The following is a 25,188-nucleotide window of genomic DNA, read 5'->3' on the forward strand; positions in this document are numbered from 1 at the left end:
AAGTTTTGTTTTATACTGACAAAAAAAATGTGAAGTCCACATTTTATTCTCCACACAGGATGAGATTTTTGCAATGGAAAACTGTAGTTTTTTTAACTGATAATAATTTAGCAACTAATATAAAAAAACAGAAGTAAATAAAATATTATATTTAAATTGTAATTATTTTTATTGGGTTGTTATTTTACTGTTATTATAAAAAGTGTAAATTTTTGTTCTTTTTTAATTCATTCAAATAAGTAAAAGAAGATCTTTTCACTTTTTTTCTTTTTATTTCATTGACAAATTTCTTAAAGATTTTAAAAATGAAGTTTCTTTATTTACATGTTTCAATCAATTGCAAAAGTTATGCCTGTTGAATTAGTTGAAACTTATGTGGTTGTTGCTTTATCAATGGATAAATTCATAACAAGTTGTATAACACTCAAATATACTCACGTCAACATAGTCAAACAGTTAAGAAATGAAGACTTAAGTTTAAATTCTGATTATGGTTTTTGAATTTATGAAGTACAATTCTTGTGCGACTCTACAAATGTACTTGCTACGTTAGTTAATAGTTTAACACATGCATAATAATAAGCAAGAACCATTCAATGTATATTTAAATTTAAAGGGAGCTCTAATGTGTTAAATTTAATACACTAATGTTTATGATAATTCATGATTTGGTAACATTGGTCTCTTCTAACATTTAAAAATTAAACAATGAAAGATTTGTATTTCAAATTTAATGAATAAGAGTTTAAAAATTAACTGCTGAAATTATAAAAGTAATTATTAATTGAAAAAGTAGTTATAGTAAAATAAGCGACCCATTTTTAGAAGAAAAAAAAAACTCTTAATATCAGCTATACTCTATAAATAAAATCAACCATGTTATGGCATTAACATAGTATTGAATAATATATTTATTAATTATAATATATAACGAACTTAAATAATATAACTAAACACTATATTCATTTAATGTAATATATTTATTAAATTTTTATTAATATATATATATATATAGATAGTTTTTTAGTTATTTATTGAATGTATAGTTTTCATATTTAACAAACTTATTAATAAATTTATTATCAAATAAAGAAGGTTATTATAAATTTAATACTTAAAAAACACATGTTAAAATTTTAATAATTTTCTATTATTATTTATAAAATAAATTATTTCAAAAATATATTTTTAAAAATATAAAATGTTAATGTATAGTAAAATTGATCAATATAATAGTATATTATAATTTTACAATTTAATTTTTAATTTATGTAAATTATTGGGAATTTTTTAAAATTCAAATATCTACATTTAAAATATTATTATTTGGAAATTATTTTTATTCATAAAAATATTTTGAACTAATAAATTTCAATACTTACGTCATGATTTTAAAGTTACTAAATTTTTTATATGTTAAAACTTTAATATTAACATTTTTATTCACCATAATTTCATTTTATAATTTTTATTATATTAATTTTATTTTTCCATGAATAATTAAACCTAATTTAACTTACAGGTAATTTTGATAGTTTAAAATTTTAAAAATTAGACCAAATATACTTTTTAGAATGGTTTAACTTATACTTCAAATCATTTTAGTTTATCTTGGTGTCTTGTATTTTTTTTTATAATTATATATTAATAGTAAGATTTTTTATTTAATAAATAATTTTTAAATAACATGTTATATTATTATTGTTTAAAAAATATATATGTCATAAAATATATTTTAGTTTTAGTTTTAAATTTTAAATTTTTTATAACTTAATTATATATTATATTAAGATTATTAATATATTATAACAACAAATTGAGCTGGTCCAGTATTATTGATCCTTGATTGAGCCAGATTCAGACGAAATTTTGATTGATTAAAGTTTGAATTGGATAACGACAAAAATAATCCTACTTCAAGAGTAGCCTTAATCTATAGATTAATTAGTAATTTTTAATCAGTAAAAAATATTAATAATTAACCCTTTTTTCTTTTTGCAAAAACAAAAGGCTTTAGTGATCTTACCCTTGAGCCACCCATGGATACAAGTAAATCATATGGTGATTATAAATTAACGCTGGTGGCACATTTGTTTATTTAATTATGTAAATTATAATAATAAATATATTAACTATTTGTATAAAAAGAATGTCTCTCTATATGAAAAGTTCATTGCTGATTATAAATTAACTATTTTTATAAACAATTAATTATTTTTGTATTAAATATTAATGTATTGCATTTTTGGAAGGAAAAAAACACTGATAACCTTGTGCTTTATCTTCAAGGCCCAAACTTCTAATTTACAGCACTGAATTTAATTTTGTGAGTGGTAACATTTTGACACAGAAATGCTAAATTTGTATCCTGATGTCATTTGCTACGCGTTGAAGTTTGGTTAGGGGTACATATATCCTCCTCTTCCTAATCCAGCAAATAATAATAATAATAATTTATAAAAAAAAGTTTAGGTGTGTCAGTTATCAAAGTCAAAAAGCTTCTTCAATTGGCTTTGTTGAAAAATGGAAGCATCAAAGGAACATGTGATCTTCATGTTTTGCTTATTGTAACTGCAAAAGGGTCCCTCACCATTCCTCTTTTTTTCCTTATTTACTGTATGTCTGAGTGTGTGTCGAGTTCAGACTTGAGAAGCCCTTGCCCATGAATTCAGAAGATACCATGCGCAATTGAGTAATTCACACTCATGCCTTTTCAAAAAAAACCATGCACTTCGAGGGTTAAAGAGAAAGATCTGGGAATTTGAAACAATGGATTTGTATATTAGTAGCAGTTAGCACCGACAAACCACTTTTAAGTTAACATTAGTAAATTTCTAAAGTTCAGAGTTCACATCCCCACTCTACCACCTTCATGTTTCATTGATTGCTAATATAGCATGAAGACTTCGGAGAATGCAATGAATAATTACATCTGTCTCTGTTCTCTCATCTCTCTTTTTAACAATGATTATATAATTAAAAATATTAACATCAATGTTAAGATTATTAATTTACTATATTTTTAATATAATTTTAGACAAAACTAACCCATACATAATCATCGGATTAAAACTGGTCGAAACAGCCTGAAATTCAGAAATTGTCGTGAAACAATAATCATATGATTATGGAATTTGATAGTCGCATGCGCATAATTGATTAGCGCACTGAAGAATAATGGTAGACTAAAATGGAGGTAAAAATGGTTAAATTTGACTTCAGAGTCAAGCAATTCTTGCAGAAAATCGATGCCACTTGAATTCAATATATCTAAAAATGGATTTAACAACAAATTAAATTTTTGAAAAAAATATTCAATGCATTCAACTTGCCAGCTAACAATCATTCTATCCGAAATGCGCAGCTAATTATGTTACAAGATAGAAGAAGCTATTGGGCGCATAACATGATTCAACAAATATAGTATTCTTTTGGTGCAATGTCTCGAAATTGCCCTCCTGTACTAGACTTAACCTGATGTCTCCCAACACGCAACTTTATGCTTTTCAAGACCCAACAAGGCCTTTGCGTCTTGCGTAAGATACTATGGATAAAAACAAGGATGCACAAACCATTCCCGTAAAGATCACCACCTAAAATTATAAGATTGATGAACCGGAAAAGAAAAAATCAGAAAAAGTTATATTCTCTCTCACACACACTAATTAAAATCTCAAATTGATTCGAAAAATAACGATACTTTTAATTTAGTCTCTTAAAATACAAAAATTAGCCTCTAAAGAAATAATTTATCATTCATTTTAGTTTTCTATTAAAATTTAGATGGTAATATGACTATTATTGTCTATCATTGTAAGTTTACATTGAACAAAATATAAAGTGTATTTTTTTAAATATAATCAACTAATTTGAATAAAATATTTTTTTAGTCATATTATATTATAACATTTTTAATTAGTATAATTAACATGTTAATATGTTACATTTCACTTGACTTAATACATCACTAAATAATGTTTTAACTTTTATATTTGACTTGAATTTGTAAGTTAATTTTTATATAAAAAAATTTATAAATTAGTCTTCACATATGCATTTATTTTTAATTTAATCTCTACCGTTAAGTTTAAAGTAAACAACGTTAAATAAGTAACTAAGAAAGAGACTAATTTGAAAATAAATGTAGTATAAAGAATGATTTACAAATTTTTATATATAGCAATTAACTTACAAAATTTTAAATATAAAAACTAATTTACAAATCTGAGTCAAAAGTATTTTTATAAATTTGCAATACACTTTTGGTTTGTATCTTAATTTTACGATTCATCTACACCCTCTCTTTTGCTTTCACCTCTAATTATATCTTCATTCTTCTTCTTCCTCTGCGTAAACTTCAATAAAGATCAGAGTCTCTTTCTCTCTTATCTTCTCATTCTAAAACTTAATCAACCATTAACGATTTTTACTTAATTATCTTCTCTTCTCAACTACTTCACCATTTTCACCCTCACCCTCGCTCACACCCACATTCACATTCACATCCACACCCACCTACCCTAAACCCCAATCCCTCATCAAAAACTTCTCTGTCCTCAAATGCACCTTCATCAATATTGCTAGCAACGCATTTATCTACATTTTTATCCACTCTTTCAAGATCATCAAAATCAAGATACAAACTAAAAGTGTATAGCAAATTTACAAAAATATTTTTGACTCAGATTTGTAAGTTAGTCCCTATATATAAAAAATTTGTAAGTCAGTTCTCATACTACATTTATTTCTAATTTAATCATTTACTTATTTAACATCGTTTACTTTAAACTTAACAAAAAGGAGTAAATAAAAAATAAATGTAGTATGAGAAGTGATTTACAAATTTTTTACATATAAGGACTAACTTACAAATTCAAGTTAAATATAGAGACCAAAATATTATTTAAATCTAAAATAAATTAGAATAAGTTTAATATTCATTTTCTTTTAGAGACTAAATTAAAATACTATCTATTTTTAGGACCAATTTAAACTTTTGGTCTAATATATATGGCAAAATAATTGTTGGTTGGGATTTGAAAGTCCTTTTTCATATTTTTGGAGGTGATGCGTACATACCCATTTAAACATATATCCATGATCTTCTTTCCATGTATATGGAATGTTCATACCAAATATTGCAGCCACCAATGAATATATGGACATACAGACAGTCCCAGCACTAATGAAGAGCTCTAGCTGTCATGTATATAGAATGATAGACAATAACAGTAGTATTTTGAAGACATTAATTATGGCTTTGGTAACAAATGTTTCAAAGAGTGTCTGTAGGAGTAGACATACAAAACCTCATAAGGAAAAAAACAACGGCCTTGAAAAGCTTTTACCTGAATCAGTTGATTTCGATGATTGTCAAGCTGCATTCATTCACAACACATTACAAAGAATTGTCAATTATGCTATAAATGGTTTCAGTTTTTTTTCAGAAATTGTAAACTTACAACGGAGAACTTGTGCCCCCTCTATTCTGATTTCTGTGATAGGAAAAACTTAAAATCTACTAGCAGTGTGCTATCTTTCATTCTTTTGTGCATAAAATTTACCTGTATGTTGATATAATCTTCTGTGTCATCAATATATTCTCGCAACTGAAATGGGGCAAAGTATCAAAATAGCAAAGTTTATCACTTAGTGTAAAACAAAAATCAAGTAGCAAAGATTAAAAGAAAATGCAGTTCATACTGTGGCCAATTTATTTAATGTGCCATCAATTTGCATGAAATAGGCCTGCAAAGCACAATATTCAATTTAATACACCATAGATCAATTCATTTAACCCAACAGTATCTAATGTGGCACAATTAAAAGATGAAGACTTTTGTAACCTCAAGTAACATTTCAAGCTCCTCCACATCATTGTCTCTTTGAACTATTGTTCCACTTGCTCTACTAGATCTGTGTATTCTTGAACTTGGATTTGGAGAGCTATAAAGCCAATTGGGAGCATCGGAGCTACTTGTGGGTGAGGATGAAACAGCCAACTTTCTCGATAAGTAAAGATCAACCATGTCATCGTCATCATCAAGTAGATTTTCTAGTTCATCTCTAATCTACAAGAAAGCAAAGCAAATGCAAATAGAAAATATAGGTTTTGATAAGGAAAGGGTAAAATATTCACTAGTAACTACCTCACAAGTATGTATCTATGTAAGTAATGATGAAGATAGCGAGTCCACATTCTTCTTTGGGAGCAAAATTATATAATAAAGAACACGTAAGAAAAAAAAGTAAAAGGGAAACTTACTTATTAGAGGGAAGGGAATAAGATTGGGTTCCAAAATTCACATACCTTTTGAACTCGACTTGTCAGCCTCGTCATTGCACTTTTCAATTTTCGCACCCTATCCAAATTACGACTACTGATCTGGACACATGTCATTCAACCAGAGCGGTGTGGAAGTGGAAAAAGAGGAGAAAGAATCATAATTTTGTGACAACATGGAAATCAAACATTAAATAACAAAGTTTAGGTTTATGTAACAGATTTTTAGATGCACAAGTTCAAATTACCTTACATGTATTTATTTTTAATTTTTTTTATTTAACTTCTTCAAAATTTAAAGCACGTAAATTTGTTTTACCTTAAAAGAAGAATTTAATTTTTTTATTTTTTTAATCTTATAAATATTTATTTAAATGTATACGAAACTAGTCCTTCCGCTTAAAAGAATTTGTTCTGCTTTTTTAATAGATCTATATCTCACTCGAGAACCACTTTGCCGGCTTAAAAGGAGAGTAATTAAAAAAATGATATTATAAATTATGCACAAAAATGTTCCTTAGCTTAGCTTTTAAGCTGACATCTTGATCTGACAACACAATGGTGTCAAGATATTTTTAAGCTTGTAAAGAATTATCCTGCTTAATTAATTAGACAGAGCAGGGAATAGTACAAAAAGCATTTAAATGCACACAGATAATCACATAATTCCATGGCTCAGTAATTCATAGCTTAAAGCCTGTTATATCTCGTCCATGCATCTTGCTTCGTCATAAATAGTAATTAAATACTGCTCATGTTTGAGTTCTGACACTGTAAAGTATAAAAGACAACATCTTTTCTCTGTGGAATGACTATGAAATGCTATCGCAACTTTTTAATAGAATTTAAGCCCTCTTAACCAATTAAATTCTTGAATTTAAGCTAGGCCTAACTTTATCCGAAAAATTATGTAATTATTCTTTATAAATTTTACTTGAGTGTATCTATACTAATTTTCTTGTACTAAGGTGAAACAGAAAAACACACAGATTCACAATGCTGATGCAGAGGCAATACCTTAGAGGTCAATTCGTCCAAAGCTGGATAAGCAGCGGTCTCTAACTCCCTTGTTCGTGCGTCAAGGAAACTACAAATTGCCTCTAATATAACTTCTAAGACCCGGATCTCAAATGGAAATTCTACCAGCCATAAGTCAATTTCCCATTATTGTAATGCAAAACAAACAACACAACAATAAACAAACACTGTTTGATTATAATTAAGTAAAATATTTTCACAAAGCGCACCATTTTCCTGTCCACCTTCACCATCTTGAACACACGCCTCTTCTTCTCCTTGCCCACAAGCATTTGCTTTGGGTAACCGTCGGCGAAGTTCTTCAACAATTGGCACCACGTCATCATCCGTTGGGTCTCTTAGCAATACCTGCACGTTAAATGTAGATTTAAAGCAGAAATTATAACTAACAGTGTTGAAATAAAGATATATTTATGCTCATTTAAAACATGTTAAACACATGAAAAAATAAGAAGTGATTCCATTTCCACTGCATCGTTTTTACTTGTAAGCACTCAAAGAATAAAGACATTGAACAAAAGAGACACGCATACCAAATTATCAAAATATCAAACGTACCTCATCCGCAGTTATAATAGCTTTAATGTGCTGCAAAATAGAAATCAAAAGCAACCAAATACACCAATAAGTTGCTGAAATAAAATTAAGCAAATGTTAACAAATATTCTGAACTTCAAAATATTATTGATGCATTTCATGTCAGAGCTTTTAACAAATTTTACTATTCCTTAACGGATTCTCTTATCAATAACCATATAATTAAAGGGCAAAATAAAACAAAACTTGTTATGGTTGAAAAGAAACAGAGTATTTGCCTCTAAATTGAGAACAATAGCTTTCTCTCTGCCGAGAATGGTGGAAGGATACGATAGGAGAGGGTCCAGAATTCGAAGATCTCTTGCGTGAATATTAACCAATCGCATAATAGCATACTTATCCACATCAAGTACAGTGCCTTTGCCATCATGGTCCAGCAGAATCCAGCTTCTTGAAACAGCAGTTTTCTTCTTTATTGAAGAAGCTTGAAGCTCCACGACAGACCCAGAAAGAGCCATTTGATGGAGTTGGGGAAGCAAAGGAAGCAAGGGTCTCAAAAAGGAAACTTGTGAATTGGGAAATCCTCAAATTCAGTGATTGGCAAGTGAATTTGGAGTGAGCTTTTGAAAGGGGGGGGGGGTGGTGAGAAAAAGATGAGAAGACAGTGATGGCATTTGGAGGAATCACAGAGCAATGACTTGCATGAATTGATTTGGTGACAGGTAGTGGGGTTGTGAGTGGCAGTGGAATGAAAGTTAAAAAATTAAGAGACACAATAATATGCTTAATATGGTTGGTTTCAACTTTAGAAGGATGAAGGAACAAAACACCATGCTGGAGGTAATTCTTGGTTAGTTCCACACTTTCACGCTTTCTTTTTTCTCTTAAATTTGTACAGGGCTAGTCCAATTATTGGTTGGGTAATTTATATATCTTATTCACTGTGTTAACAGTTACCTATGATAAAAACGACGGTTCAGAATTCTGATAAATTAGAATACATATATAATATACCCACCATTATTAATTTGTTTTATTTTTTATGGTGCATTTCTCTTCTAGAGAAAGTAAATCTTGTACTAGATTCCTGTACCTCCATTCACGTGTATAATATCTGTAGTTTTTTCAAAAAAATTAGTGGATTAAATTCCACGTAATAAATATGTAAGATCACGAAGCTGCTTTTAGTTTCCTTTCTGTTCCTTTGGATTAGGCTACTAGTCTTGAGTCTTCCACTAATTAATTAGTACTTAACAAAAACATATATATATATATATATATATATATATTAGTACTTGTAATTTAATAATAAATTTTTATTGAAAGTATAACATTTAGTCCATTAATGCATTCAATTATATTAAATTTTATAATTTTAAATAAAAATATAAATTTAGTTCTTCTAAAATAAAGGGATGAATAAAGTAAGAAATAAAATACAATTTTGTCCATCATTAATTTAAAGTCAGTTTATTCATAAAATATTTTAATTTAAATCATTGGTACATAAAATTGTACTTTCTCATTTTACACTTACTTTTTCACTTACAACATTCTTTACTTTAAGTACATTTAGAGAATATTCTTGACTTGTACTTTTTCATTTTATGTGTAAATTGCATTTTTATCTATTTCGTGAAAGTAAATCCTTTCATCTAATATGATTAACTGCAATAGATATATAGTAAAATAATTTTTTTTTAGGAGAAAAAAAGGACTTTGAAGATCATCATTCAAATCGGAAATCAAGGTGAAAACTATGGAATTCAAGAGATTTTCGAAAAGCCACAATTATTAGAAGCATAAAACCGTGAAATTGCTATAGCAATGCCGTGGACAATTATCAACGCTTCTGAGATCCGTTCTGGAAATCAACCACTCATTTAGGTTACGTAGGCCCAAAATAGATACGCCTTGCTTTTGTTTAACTTTATAGCCGTTCCCTCATAGTCATAGTTTAATAATTAGAGGCACATGGAATATAAATATTAGGATTCAAATTTTGTCACAAATAAAAATTATATTCTTGTTTCTCTCTTAAAATTTTTACTCTCTTCACTTACAAAAGAAAAATGATAAAACTTCGTAATCATTATTTTTTTCTTTTCCGAAATTCATAATTACAACCATACATTTTCCAAAGAAAACTAGAAAGTATCAATGTGGAAAAAAAAATAAATTTCGCTGCCATGATAGCTGCCGATTTAATACTAGTTACTCCCCATATAAAAATATGATATTTAGAGTTTATAATATTACTATATTTAATGAAAATGTAATCACATATTATTCAATTTTTTTTCAGAACCCCTAAAATTAAATAAATAAGTGAAATAATTGTATTGGTTTATTTGATCACCTTGTGTTTGGATAAAACATTTTAGAATTTTAAAGAATTTAAAATGAAGGGAAGTTAATTATATTAATTTATTTCATTTTAATGGTAAAATAATTTGTTTGAATATCCATTTCAGAAATTAAGATATATTGCATCTTTTTTGTAATATTATCATTTGGAATGAAACGTTTTTTTACGGTAGAGGAGAGATGAATTTTGTAATATTTTCTTATATATTTTTCTAATAATACGTTCATATATAAACTAGTTAGACCGATCAGAGCCATTTAACTCTATTCACTAATCCAAATCTAAAAACACTATTATCAAGGGAGAGATTTTAATTTTTTTTATTGTTAATTATTATATTATCACGTTATTTTTTAATTTTGTTATAGAAATCGGTTAAAATATAAAGTTATTTTAAATACTTATGTACAAACTTAAAAAAAAATGACATTTTTATAGTTAAAAATGAAAAAAAATCCTTTAAAACTCCATCTAATGACATAGAAGTTATTTATTTAAAAGAATAAGATACTTTGTTAAAATATTTAAAATTTTTATTTGAAAGTTAATTTTAATACAGAAAAGAAAGAAATAAGAAAGTTTGTTTGATAATAACTTTTGTTTAGAAGTTTTTAAATGTCAAAAAATTAAATACATAAAATAAAATACTAAAATGAATTAAAATGTTTATAAGAATTACAAACTATTTCCTTAAACATATATTTTTTTGCTTGTTTTTTCAAGCTCTTTCTTTTTCGTCTAAATCCTTAGACTCTTCCAAGGGGGGTGAAGCCTTTAAGCACTACAATGCGTTAAGTACAGAATGTCTTGTGTTGTACAAAACCTTTCTGCATCCTCCACTTTCCCTTCTTGTAAATCTGATTCATCTTTCCACTTTCTTCTTCATTTGGGACTGCCACCACTTATATATTTTATCTACAATTCTACCTACTATGTTTGAACAAATTTATTAATGTCCTGTTTTCAATTACTGTTTGTCAAATATAAAGAATTCTTTTAAACTTACTTTTGCTACAGGGTGAGAGCATCTGTTAACAGGGATTTGTCTATTAAAAGCCATATACAAAATTTCTGAAGGATGCATACTATTTTACATTAATAAACACAAAACAATAAGGACATTTCAAAATTCTATGCAATATATAAATAAAAGTGATTATATATAAACCTGGAGGTAATTTAACAAGTGTTACTTAAATCTTTTAGGATAAAGACATGTTAAAATTCCTGCCAATGAGTGTATTAAAATTATTGCCTCTATGTGTGTTTTTCATCATAAATGCAATGATTATATTTAATATCATATTTTAATAAATGACTAATTAAAAAAATATGTACTTCATATTCATTACAGCCTTTACAGGAATTAAGTATCACAAAAATTATGTAATATTAACCATATTTAAAATAAAAATATTTTTATATTTTTTTATAGATTTTGTTAACTTCAACTTTTAGAGCTAAAGATAACCAGCTAATAATATTAAAATTTTATTTATTTTTTTATATTTTTATAATTTCAATACAATAACTATGTATTTTTTTTATAAATTTTTTTTATTTGTTAATGTTTAAACCTCAGCCGTTAACAAAACCATTTTTTATAACTAACAAAAATGTATAGACGATAAGCATATTTTTTATGCTACCTCGTTAGAAAAAAAATATTTTAATGATTAATTTAAAAAATATAGTTATTATCTAAATATTGTAGACATCTTGATATGATATGTAAATTAAAATATGACTACTTTTTATTGTTGTGCTGTTAAAATTTAATTTACTTTTAGTCTTAATAGTTGTACAGTTTTTTTTTATGTTACTAATTAGTATATTTAGAGTATTGGTTAAAAAGTAATAAATAATAATCTTATTAAAAATATATTAAAAAGTACTATAATACATACAAAATAGTAGTTTTTATGTTTTTTTTTAATAAAAATACCTTTGTTTTAAATTCTTTTAAGTAATATCTAAGCAAAGAAAGTTTCTTAAAATGCTTTTTTTTTTACAACAGTTTTTCTAAGTTCAAATTATTAATTAATAGTGCCTATTATGATACATATAAATTTTTGAAAAGACATTATATATACTTTTTAAATTGACATTGTGATTCATTTGATAGTTCAGAAATTAAAAAAAATTTACTTTTTTTAAAAATAAATCATTAAGCAAACTATCAATAAATATTAGATTAGTAGTAATTTATAAAATACTGTTAAAATTACTACTATCAAGGTGCCTATTTTAAGCGCTTCACAAGTTTTTTTTAAGACAAAGTGTTTAGTTGAGATATTTCAAGTGAGTAATTTATTCTTTTTTGATAGAATTTATAATTTTATAGGTCAAATTTTATTATTTGGATATTTAACTTTTAAAAATTTAAGAGTTTCAGTGAAAATTTTTAATAAACTTAAATAAAAAAATAATTTTAATTCTTTAATTTATAATTATTATTTTTATTTATTGTGTCTTTAATTCATACTTTTATTTAGTTGTAGATTATCAAATAATTTAAATTTAATATTTTAATTAATTTTGTTAAATATAGTGATATTTTTATTTTATTTTAATATAAGTAATTTAATTACTCTATCTAAATAAAAATATTTAAAATGAAAAAAAAATTCAGTTATTCTATCCAAACAAAATATTTTAAAATGTTTGACATGCCTTGTGTATATTGTAGACCATTGATTGAGAGAGCTTTTTATTAGATAGTTAATAGTGCAACAGAAAAAACCTAGCAATACAGGTTAAATTTACTAAAAAACATGTTGGTAATTTAATATATGTTTTCCTCTTACTCTACATCTTCCATTCTCTCTCACATGACACTATTCTGCTCACTCTTTACTTGCCATTGACGTCGAGTATCACCACTTTCCATTTTGCTCCTGCATAAATCATTTTTTGTAATTACCCCCTCTCTATACTTATAAATTTTAATTCAAACCGTGAGAATTTGTAAATGACAGAACAACATTCGAAGCTCTACAAATGGCACTTCAGATGATCATGCAACACTTGATGCTAGAGTTGAAGCAGAGCAAGTCAAGAGACTGTCGTTTCATGGTCATTGAAGGAGTCACCTAAAACCCAATGGTTGTAACAAGAGCTCATGGCCATGACCGTAAGAAATAAAGGTGGCAAGATGACAAAGAGGTTAAAAGGAAATAGATGAAATAGGAAGAACATTGTGATGGTAAGAGTTACATGAGCAAAAAACTTTTTTTGCAAGAAATGAATGAATTTTTTGTGATGATGTTTGGCAACAAGGTCTCTAAGGTGATTCTAGTACAGTGAAGCAATCAAAACTAAATCTATTTACTCTTTCACTCTTTATTACAAATTAACCACTTAGTCAGATCATTTCATCATTTAAATTATTTAGCTTATTTAGCTTTCAACCGTGAAATCTTAGCCTTTTAATTTTTTATTCTATATCAAATCAATAGTAAGAGTTTTTGGAGAAACAATCTTTTAACATATTACCAAAAAAGTAATGAATGATTATTTAAAGTATACAAAGTATATAAAAGTATGCTAGACTCCACCATTCTATTCAAGATAAAAATATATCCACGTTCCTGTATTCTTCTTATACTTTTGTGAAATATAAAGCAGGCGGAGTTATTAGTAGCTGGATTGTTGAATGACCAAGAAGAAAAGCCACACACGATATTATTAACTTATGATTTTATATACTATTAATATTAAAAAATTATATGTGAAATTAATAAATAATAACTTGAATTGAAATTCAGGAATTAAAAAATTCAAAAATATGTTCAAACTTATATTATACTCCTTTTAATATATATACTTTTCTTTTGGTAAATTCCTTTAACATACATTTTGAACATAACTTCTAATAAATTTTGCTATTTACTGATTACTTAATAAGTGTAAATAAAGTATTCTTCGGTAGGACCGTTATTAATATGCGAATGACAGCATATACTACTTGACATGAGAATGATTTATGATAATAATCGCAGCGCATCGCATGACCAATCAGACTAAATGCGTTTTGTCCAAGGCCAATCCTGAAGCCAGGTTGCAGTATCCCATTGGTTATGAAACCAAATAAATCTATAACCGACCAACTGTGTACTGAAAATGATAAAATATCACAGTAATGAATTGGTTCATAAAAGTTGATGGATCATGGTTGTACTAAACTTCCCTCTTCGTTCAGGCAGAGGAATGGATTTTTGCAACAGAAATTAATGCAATGGGAAATCTATTATCACCATACTTCCCCACTGCTTTCGGCACGAAGCCTGCCCAAGGCCACAAAAAAAGCATGCTCCCCTACAAAAGTCTCTTACACACACTGCTTGCTTCGTTCTAGTCTTTTTTTCCCTTTTACACTTTCTTTGAATTTGAGAACAAGTATAAGAAAACAGATTTAAAATAGAAAACGAATAAAAAAAGTTACTAGCATTAAATGAAATTTAAGTTAAAACATAATTTTATTAATAGTTTTGATTTTTATTCATCAAATTATGTTTACAATTATATTCTAAGAGCTTTATACATTAGATAAATAAAATAAATATATAATTAGATTTATAACTAAACGCTTAAGCTGACAGGATAATGTATTTTATTTAATTCCATCCTTATTTTGACCACAATTAATTAGTAGAAAATTACTAGCATAAAATATTATGATTGTTTAGAATCCCAACATTCGCTCAGAAAACCAAAAATTCGACTTAGGTTTGCCTTTTGTTTCACACCCGAGAGAAGCAAGGCAAGGATATCTCATGATGTCGCAGAGCCTTTTTCTTGGTTAGGTTTGACACATTTTGCCTTGATTGGCGCATCACATGTACAAATTTATGGTTTATGAACTTGACCCACATTTGAGAATACTCAGGGTACCCGGGCGTAACCAATCATTTTTTTTTATAAATACAATTTTACTTTTTCAATGAAAAGTTATATACATATAGTTTTCAAAGGATTTAAGTTCGTATTTACAATTTCTTATGGTTGATTTCTATAAAATTTATCAAGATTTGACACAAAATATTACGAAGATTATAAAGTATTTTATAATGTTACATTCTATACAATTATTTTAGTAAATTATTAATTTATTCTTAACATGATTCAAGTTATGATTTCATTAATTTTAACTTTTAAGACTATATTTTATTTTCCAATTTAATAATTTTTTATTACAATAAAATTATTATTATGAATTGTTTAAACTTAATCTTAAAAATAAATTTTAAAAAAAATTAAATTATTATTCTATTACATGTAACGTCTTCAAATTATTGAACATTTTAATGATTTTAAATAAATATTACATACTTTTATAATTATAATAAAAACACATTTTTTAATAAACCCCATCTAATAAACGTCAATTTCTCCTAGTTGTGCTCCCACTGTCATACATTGACCATGATTACTTCTAAATAATAAAAAGAAGCAGCGATCGAAATTGGAAGTGGTTGATATCAAAGGCATAAGCATGAGTTATGGCATCACATCAACGCGTATCTGTCACGCTCATCATCTACTATGCATGTTCCAGTACCGCTTCCATTTATTCCCGATTCCTCCCGTGTCAACCTGGCGGCACAAATATCGAGGCAACCCCCAAACTATATAACGCCAAGGGAAAAATAAATTAAATATTACCCTTTTTTTAATAAAAAAGAGATAGAGAAAATGAGAAAATAAAATGTTACACGGAAGGGGCGAACATGGATTAAGCTGCTTCAACCTTCAACTCTTTCTCTCTCTAAAAAGCGCAAAAGCGAATAACTGAAACCCTAGGCTGTGTTCGTTCGTTACTTCCGTTCCACGCATTGAATTCTCTGTGATCTGAATCCCTGAAATGTGCTTCTTTAGGAATCGGGGTTCCGTCGTTCACCGGTGACCGACATCCATGAAGCAATCTCATCGGTGGCAGAGGACTCTGATCCTCTCTCTGCTCTCTCTCTCCGTCCTTGCTCCTCTCGTTTTCGTCTCTCACAGGCTTCAATTTCTCACTCCCGATGGTAATAGCTCAATTCCATCACCTGAAACCATTTGCATAAGCCGGTTTCCGTTTTCAGCTGCTATCTTTCCGTTTATTATCTCTGTTTTAATTGACGTTTTGCGTTTCTGTTGAATTCGGTTTCAGGACGAAGAGAGTTTCTTGATGATTTATCGAGTGTTGTAAGAATCTTGCTTCTCAAGCCTGATCAGTTTTTATTTATTTATTTATTTGTTTGTTTGAATTCATCTATAGCTCAACCTGTTTGGTTGCTTGGAAAGAATATCAGTTAACAGGGAATATAGTAAAGATTTTTGTATTTTGCCAAAGTAAAATTTGGTTTATCCTGTTGCGGTATCGGTGAGTTGAAAGTTGAAAAGCTGGCCACGATAGCTTGCTGGAATATCTTGTGCTATGTAGAACTTTAATCATGGATAAATTGATATCATATTTAATTACTTTAAGTGTAGGATTTATTATTATTATTATTATTTATGCCTCTTAAGCTGCCAATTGGAATTCTAGTGCTTCTGATTCTCTGCTATGGAATTGGTGTTGATTGTTATTTTTTTCTTGCAGACATACATGACAGATCCTTTACGGCTAAATGCTATTGAACAGGTGGCGGAATATTTAATATTTGCCGTCATGTTTTAAGTTTTTCTCTGGTGAGTTGGAGAATTAACTTTTCCCTGCTATTTTGGGCCCTTTTTGTGCAATTCAGGAAGGCGCTGAAGAATTAGAAGAGCCAAAGCAAGTTGTTTATAAAGAAAAAGATTTTGGTTCGACAAATAGTTACATTTCGGAAAAGATTAATGATTCTGACGAATCTAAAATTGAGCAGTTGAGAAATAACCTTTTGGAAAGAAAAGGTTGGTATTTGTAGTTACATTTCTGAATTTTTGTGGTTTACATAATGCCACTCATATCTGAAAATTTCACTGTTATCAAGTTTCAGAAGTCGACCATGACAAAAGACAAGAACAGGAAGCTCAGCAGAAAGGACTAGTATCCATAAATGGGGATGAGGTTTGTGCAAATACTTTTGAATCGCTGACAACATTGAATGCTACATGATTGTTGTTTTTTGTTCCAAAAGGAAAATATTTTTTTTTTCAAAAAAAAAAAGAAGGTTGCCATCTGAAGATTCATCTGTTCTGTCTCGCTGAAGGAAGTTGTAATGTTCTCAAACTTCAGAAGATACTAAGATTTATAGTATTCTTCTTTTCTATCAAGATCATTTCATTTTTAAAGGTTTCATCTTCCAAATTCCAAGATATGACTATAAATTTGGGACGAAAGAATTTTTTTTATTTTAAAAAATTGATGTGAGTGCATTCATGACAGTTGAATGAACCAGGTTGAGGTATAAAAAAAAACTTATCTGATATATTGCATGCGTGCATTTGGTTTTATCTTCAGATAGCAACTAATAAATTTGATATATGCTTGACCTTACAGAATGCACTTATTATCTATCTTTTTTGCTAATCTACTTATAAGAATACAGGTTTAATTAAGTATTCTTTTATGTATTTCACTATATAATATTATAATGTATAGATTGCCTTATCAGTTGCTTACCTATAATCTGGCTTTACGGTTATCAAAAAGCATAGCTGCAGTATTGGTTTCAATCTGAGTTTGTAGTTGGACAATCAACTAAAACTTAATACCTTCGAATAGTTTCGTTTTTTTTTTACACTACCAAATATCAAGTCATCCCTGCAGGTCAACGTCATCCATTCTTAATGCTTAGCTAGGTGGGAAAGTTTGAATGACTTTGAAAAATTAGTTACTCTTAAGGTTTACTATACACCTACTTTGATGTTTATGATTTATGCAAAGGATTGGAGTTTTTCTGGCCAGTTTACTGTATGCTTGGATGAGCTTTTATTCATGATAATAATTGGTTATTTCTCATAAATCCTTTAAAGACAAGTTGGACCAAACATGTAATTGATTTTGATATGATTGTTACTGTGGTTTTTTTGGTTGCTTTTGGCTCCAACATCCATGTCTAGATGTGAGTTGATCTGCTATTGGAGTAATTTAGAATGTATCAAGAAATTAGTTATACAAGTAAGATGTGTTTGTGACAGATATCTATTTTGTTTTGAGCACAAGAATACAAAACAACAGCTTTAGTACACTAGGTAAGGTCAGTTAGATGAATCACATAACATGATTAAATTTGGTCAAAAATTAAATTTTCAAAAATGTTATTCATTGTAAAATTTCTTTTAATAATTTTTTCAAGGTCCTTCTTATCTTCTTGTTTCTCCTTTTCATAGGCTAAAATCCATGTGATCTTTTCTCTTCATTGGTGTTTCCAGTAGCCTTTTTTCACACGTCCAAATCACTTCAAATGATTTTATCATCTTCTCTTTAATAGTTGTCATACCAATATCTCTTCAAATACAACCATTCTGTCTTGTCCTTTTTTATATCATCATGTTCCCATCTTAATATATGATAATTAGCATTTTGATAGAATCTTCTTTTGTGATTAGTAGGAACTTTTCAGTTATAAATAACTCCTAATGTTTTGTTCCATTTCAACCATTTAACTTGTATTTTTTGTGAATATATTCATTAATTTCTCATCATTTAGTAAAATTAATCCTAAATATTTACACTTAAAAACCTGTGGTATTGTTAATCTACCGTATTTTTATGCCAAAATCATTTTTATTATGTTTCTTATTAAAATTATAATATATATACTCTATCTTTCTTTTGTTCAAGTGAAAATTCTAATATCAATATCCAAAGCTCAAGTTTTGAGTTAACCTTAATTTCTCAATAAAAATCATATCGTCCACAAATAACATGCATTTAGTGAGAGCCTGTTGTATATCTATGATAAGCACGTTTAAGACTAAGATTAAACGTCATAGAATTTGATTTTCTTTTATTATCTTTACAGTCATATTAATATTTGGATTTGGTTTTTATTTGCAGAAAATATATAATACAACAGTTACCCACAATCAGAATATGCATATTCAATCGCAGAGAATGACAGATGAGAATATAGAAGGGACAAATAAGCAATCTGGTCTAACAGCAACCCAACATCATCAGATTTCACGCCGTCAGTCTCAGAGAGTTACAAATCGTAAGGTTGAGGAGATTAAGGATCAAATTATTAGAGCCAGAGCATACTTGGGCTTTGCTCCACCAAGCAGCAACTCACACTTGGTGAAAGAGTTGAAGCTGAGAATTAGAGAGATGGAACGTGCAGTTGGAGAAGCTACCAAGGATTCAGATCTGTCAAGGAGGTAAAATTTTCTCTGTAATTCTACAACTTGAATTTAGTTCAGCTATCATTACCAGTATTTACTAAATACAATGTCCAACTTTGAAGAGAAAACTAATGCTGTGGTCCTGGAAAGATATCCGTTTTTTCATTTCATCCCTCTACTTTTCTATTTGCTTATATTTGGTTCCGACAATCCACTGATCTGATTGTGCAAATTAAATGTGCAAGGTTTCAGCAGAGAGTATTGCATTAAGAAACACAATTTTCATCGAGCAAAACATAAATTATTGTCATAAGAACATTCATGCATAATTTTGATTTTATATGAACTCTTAAAAGAAAATGAATATTTTCCAATCTGAAAACAAGTGAAGTTCACAGTGCTTTGCAGAAAATGAGACACATGGAAGGTACACTGTCTAAAGCCAACCGTGCTTTCCCAGACTGCAATGCCATGGCTACTAAGCTCCGTGCTATGAATCATAATGCTGAAGAGCAAGTTCGTTCTCAACAACACCAAGCAACATATCTCGTTCATCTTGCTGCAAGGACCACTCCAAAAGGTCTCCACTGTCTTTCTATGCAGCTAACTGCTGATTACTTTGCCTTGAGAACTGAGGACCGGAGGCTTCCAGATGAAAATAAGATTCATGATCCAAAACTCTATCATTATGCTGTCTTCTCTGACAATGTTCTGGCATGTGCAGTGGTTGTGAATTCCACTGTCTCTAATGCTAAGGTAAATATTTTTTTAAAAATAAATTAACTTTTAATTTTGGTGTTCTTGTGCTTTTGCTTTTGGCATATGTCAAACCCTGATGCAACTGCTGAAAAAGAACACTGATACTAGCACATTCAATATTAACAGTTTTAGCTATAACTTTCCAAGTTAGATGCATAGTGGTTACTTTGGACAGTTGATCCTCCACAAATCTCCTTATCAGTCAAAACGGCTTGTCTACTATAAATTCCAGTACATGTGTACTACATGAAGATTGTTTTATGCTTGAAGATTTACTTCATTATGCTTTTAGCCATTGGAGAGTGTGGTTATAGGACGAATTAGTAAGAATGCATGATTTTGACACCAACTTGATCTCATTCTATTCCTTCCTTGCATCCTGCTTATACCTGGAATTCCATTTTTGATGTATGCCTGACTACCGAGACAGAGTTATCTTAGTTGTAGTTCTTGGCACTGAAGAATTTATGGGAGAATTAATAAGTCAAACCAGTAAAAACACGCAGATATATGATATTTCAGATGGAGTATCACCATTGAATCAAAATTCCTTTAAAATACCTCCCTTCATTTCCAGCATTCAACACTCTGTTGCTCTTAAAATACTAAATTTATATATTTTGCTTTCAAAAAATATTTCTAATAACATCACATCCATCATTTACTAATGAAGAAAGTTTGATTTTCAAGCAAGGAGGAGCTCTTTCTAATTTCTACCTTACCAGCTTTCTACACTTCATAGAAGTGTCTAACTTGTAACTAATACCTGAGGGGAAAGATATACGAGATCCCTCAAAAAGTAATTCTTTCCTATGAGAATGCAGTCTCATATGCCCACATCAAACCCTGTCCCTTTATATTGAGTTGATAAGCGCAGGATTCTTTTTAACTTCTGTACAACATAGTGGCATCAATCAATCAGTGTAGCAAACTTTACCTAATGATTTTTTATTTTATTTTATTTTAATCTTTTTGATATTTTGTGAGAGACAGTTCTTATTATTGAATATGATGCTAATGATTAAATTAAGCCCATATATCTTGCCGCAAGAAAGCATAACAATGAATTTTAAATTACAGGAACAGACGAAAATTGTTTTCCATGTTGTGACCAATTCACTCAACTTTCCTGCAATCTGGATGTGGTTCTTATTAAACCCTCCTGGCAAAGCTACAGTTCATATACAAAGCATAGAGAACTTTGAATGGTTGTCCAAGTACAATATATTCAAGAAACATAATTCCAGTGATCCAAGATATACTTCTGAGTTGAACTATCTGCGTTTCTACCTGCCAGATGTCTTCCCTACCCTAAATAAGGTTTTGCTTTTTGATCATGATGTGGTGGTGCAACAAGATCTCAGTAGACTATGGAATGCCAATATGAACAGAAAAGTAATTGCAGCAGTTGGGACTTGTCAAGAAGGTGAAACTTCATTTCACAGGATGGATATGTTCATAAACTTCTCAGATCCATTCATTGCAAAGAGGTTTGATGTCAATGCTTGTACATGGGCATTCGGGATGAACTTGTTTGATTTACAGCAGTGGAGGAGACATAATTTAACTGCAATCTATCACAAATATTTGCAAATGGTATGGTTACAGAAATGTCTTTATTTTGTTGTATGCTTATTTTTTCTTTGTTCAGAGTGACTATTTTACTCCTCACCCTACCCCAAAGAAATTTTTCCTACACCATTTTTGCTTGTGCCATTAATACACCGTAGTTAAAACACCATTTGTTAGCACATCTTCTTTGAAATCAGATTGTATCAATCATTGTGCGCAGTTTTATTGTGCATTATTAAGAATGCTTAAACTAGTAGTTTATGATCTATTATGGTATTTTTACCTGCATTTGGGCGAGTATTAGGAGGCCAAAGATTTGACATCTCCATGACATATGGATTTGTTATTTAAAGCAAAGTTTTCATATTTCTAATTTTGGTGTCTAAGTTCTTGTTTAAATTGCAGTTAGATGGAACACATATATTTTCTGTTAAACTCTGATGCAATAATAATCTGATGTGTGCAATGATAATCTAATGTGTTTCTCTGGGTGATTATTTCAGGGTTCCAAACGGCCATTGTGGAACATTGGAAGTCTGCCTTTAGGCTGGATCACCTTCTATAACAGGACTATGGTTTTGGACAGACGGTGGCACATTCTTGGTCTTGGTTACAACTCAGATGTCGATAGAAATAAGATTGAGCGGGCTGCCGTTATACACTATGACGGAATTAGGAAGCCGTGGTTGGATATTGCAATGGGAAGATATAAAAGTTATTGGACCAAATTTATTAAGTTTGACCACCCTATTTTGCAACGTTGCAATCTCCAGGCGTAGCCCAAAATCTAAATATTACTTTACCTAGCAGGTTTTGTTTCACTAGTTTGCTGGCACATTAATTGCCTGCTTCAGTCGATTCTTTCTTGTTCTTGGCGATTCTTCTTGTAAAGCCCTTCATAGCTCCATAGAATTTTTTCGTCATATATTTTTTTAGAAGCTTAGCTAATTTGTATTGAAACTCAGATGAAATAAGACTCGCTTAGGCATTTTAGCTGCTTGGAGATGATATTGGTTGTTGTGTACATAATTCATTCCCGCGCGAACTGGAAGTTTAATTTTACTTTTGAGGAACAAATTTACGTAATTATTGAAATGACGGCGGTCATTTGTGTTGTAACGTCAATTATGCCTTTGTGATCGTTTTTCCTGTTACATGAATCTTGAAGCCTGTGAGATTCAAATATTATTGGTGGAATGTTTGCTGCTTCTGACTTCTATGACTTTAAACGGGATATAATATCCTAATTATCCGCTAAGAATGCGATATGGGAGCCTCAATGATAGTGTCACCAGTTTGTTAGTATTTACTACCTCGTTCTTACTGGCTGGAGAGTGAGTGCATGTGTTCACATTTACTGGCCATAGATCCACGTTTCCTTGAGCGTTGTCAATTGTAACTTCTCACATTCACTGATTTTTTAAAGTAAATACATACACACACCAAGAAGGTCAATGAAACATCGATTGAGTGAAATATCTGAGACCGAATAGATTATGTGACACGTGGAGAAAAATTATTGGGTTTTTGCAGATATGGATAATCAACGACGGGTTTTCCACCTATCCGTGGTATGTGGTGTACCGGCTTGACAATGTACCACTGATAATAATAATAATTTTGACAGATTTGTTTGCCCATTGGCATTGCGTATGAAATAAACTAGAACCGTGACTGAAGTTAGCCAGCCATACTCTGAATCTTTACTGAAGAAAAATGGCAACCATCATCGCTGGCACCCCAACATCATCGATCACCCGCGCAAGTCTTGTGCACAAACGACCTGTTGGGGTTCCATCCTCTACCGTTATTGGTAAGTTTTTCCTGAATTCTCTTCTGGAACATTACTCTATTCTCTCTTTTCCTGATTTCCTTTTTCTAACAATATTCTGAACTCTCAACCTTTCTAAATAGTAAAAGACAATTATTAAATAAAGGGCGGAAAAGAATATGCAATTTCAGAGTTCTCATAAACTAAACGACGCTTCAATCTTCACTATCAAAAAAGACTTTTTTTTTTGTTTAAATAAAAGAGAGGTTTTACTTACTACAACAAGAGATACATGTTTAAACTAATAGTTGTTTTATATATTGACGAATCATCATTTGCCTTAAATTAACTGACATCATTCATATATTGCAAACATAACTCTGTATAGGACTGCCAACAATGGCTAAGATTGGAAGAGTGAGGTGCTCGATGGAAGGAAAACCTTCTGTCCAACAAAACAGCTCAAACATTGGGATGGGGGCATCCATGATAGCAGCAATCTGCGCCGCAACCATGTCAAGCCCAGCCATGGCTTTGGTGGATGAGAGAATGAGCACTGAAGGAACTGGGCTTCCCTTTGGGCTTAGCAACAACCTTCTTGGTTGGATCCTGTTGGGTGTCTTTGGTCTTATATGGGCTCTCTACACTGTCTACACTTCTACACTTGAAGACGATGAAGAGTCTGGATTGTCCCTCTAAAGCCCAACTTATGCACTGTAGAAATTGCCACTTCACTCCTTCTCTGTTGTATTAAAAAACTACTTTTGTATTCAACTTCAAACTTGCCAATTTTTTTATTTCTTCGCATCGCTTATTCTTTATTTGCTCCTTTCGGTTGTTTAATTTTTCACTTATCCTAACATGTACTGAATTCTAACCCTGGCAGTTGAAAGTAGACGATAACAGGATCATGTTCGGATGCTTGTAGCATCTGAAAGAATAAGATAACTGAAAGCATAATCAACTTGGGATATATATATCGGATGTTAGGTATTACAAGAGCTAAAAGCTTTCAACTATACTAATGTTAATACTGAGTTCATTGACTATCAAATTGCTTTTATAAATACGAGTTTTGTTAACTTCAGCTTTTAGAGCTGAGTTTAAACATTTACAGATAGAATTTTTTTATAGAAAAATATATAATTATTGCATTAGAACTATAAAAATACAATAAATAATTTTTTTTAATAAAATTTTATTTTTATTAACTGTTTAGCTTTAGTTGTAAGAACTAAAATTAACAAAACACTAAAATATTTATCTAAGCATTCCAACCTAACCACAAGTTACAAGTGTATAATGATTATAAATAATTTTGTCTAATGTTGTTGACAATCATAAGGCAGATTCAATAAACAGTTACACGGTAGTCCTAAATTTTAGATTAAAAATATCAAAGAATACAAATCCAATATAATCTAATGAAATCAAAGAGAAGAAGCACAGAGAGAAAAGGAATGGCCAGTTTGGCTATCTCGCTGACGACCCCAAAGAAGCTCTCCTCGCCAATGCTACAAACGCATTTTTCCAAAATCCCCGTTTGATCTAAGTCGTTGCTGTACCTTCAATGTCCATGCCGTGCCCCCTCTCACAACTATGATTTCA

General features: G+C 29.7%; 3 protein-coding genes across 7 annotated transcripts; 2 read left to right on the top strand and 1 right to left on the bottom strand.

Moving 5' to 3' along the window:
• Positions 1–3,384: 3,384 nt before the first annotated feature.
• Positions 3,385–8,663, bottom strand: LOC113861120 (magnesium transporter MRS2-I-like). 3 transcript variants are annotated; one of them, XM_027493738.1, is made up of 11 exons: positions 8,137–8,663; positions 7,880–7,909; positions 7,531–7,669; positions 7,301–7,422; positions 6,311–6,385; positions 5,847–6,071; positions 5,704–5,748; positions 5,565–5,609; positions 5,349–5,378; positions 5,080–5,199; positions 3,385–3,593 (listed from the first exon to the last, which is right to left on the bottom strand). In XM_027493738.1, exons 1-11 carry the CDS (start codon positions 8,374–8,376, stop codon positions 3,507–3,509), a joined length of 1,158 nt encoding a protein of 385 aa, XP_027349539.1. In that variant the 5' UTR covers positions 8,377–8,663; the 3' UTR covers positions 3,385–3,506. The 3 variants fall into 3 exon arrangements, with proteins under 3 accessions (XP_027349539.1, XP_027349541.1, XP_027349540.1); XM_027493740.1 differs by lacking the exon at positions 6,311–6,385; XM_027493739.1 differs by lacking the exon at positions 5,704–5,748.
• Positions 8,664–15,827: 7,164 nt separating this feature from the next.
• LOC113861344 (probable galacturonosyltransferase 6) lies at positions 15,828–22,989 on the top strand. 2 transcript variants are annotated; one of them, XM_027494106.1, is made up of 9 exons: positions 15,828–16,252; positions 16,378–16,412; positions 16,810–16,851; positions 16,955–17,102; positions 17,183–17,259; positions 19,195–19,514; positions 19,877–20,234; positions 21,318–21,833; positions 22,313–22,989. In XM_027494106.1, exons 1-9 carry the CDS (start codon positions 16,141–16,143, stop codon positions 22,586–22,588), a joined length of 1,884 nt encoding a protein of 627 aa, XP_027349907.1. In that variant the 5' UTR covers positions 15,828–16,140; the 3' UTR covers positions 22,589–22,989. The 2 variants fall into 2 exon arrangements, with proteins under 2 accessions (XP_027349907.1, XP_027349908.1); XM_027494107.1 differs by having other exon boundaries at positions 17,189–17,259.
• A 405-nt stretch (positions 22,990–23,394) lies between these two features.
• On the top strand, positions 23,395–24,385 carry LOC113862667 (photosystem II reaction center W protein, chloroplastic-like). 2 transcript variants are annotated; one of them, XM_027495780.1, is made up of 2 exons: positions 23,395–23,622; positions 23,978–24,385. In XM_027495780.1, exons 1-2 carry the CDS (start codon positions 23,526–23,528, stop codon positions 24,277–24,279), a joined length of 399 nt encoding a protein of 132 aa, XP_027351581.1. In that variant the 5' UTR covers positions 23,395–23,525; the 3' UTR covers positions 24,280–24,385. The 2 variants fall into 2 exon arrangements, with proteins under 2 accessions (XP_027351581.1, XP_027351580.1); XM_027495779.1 differs by having other exon boundaries at positions 23,401–23,622; positions 23,969–24,385.
• Positions 24,386–25,188: the final 803 nt, after the last annotated feature.

Source organism: Abrus precatorius, unplaced genomic scaffold, assembly GCF_003935025.1.
Source record: "Abrus precatorius isolate BTA unplaced genomic scaffold, Abrus_2018 Scaffold3, whole genome shotgun sequence".
Lineage (NCBI taxonomy): Eukaryota > Viridiplantae > Streptophyta > Magnoliopsida > Fabales > Fabaceae > Abrus > Abrus precatorius.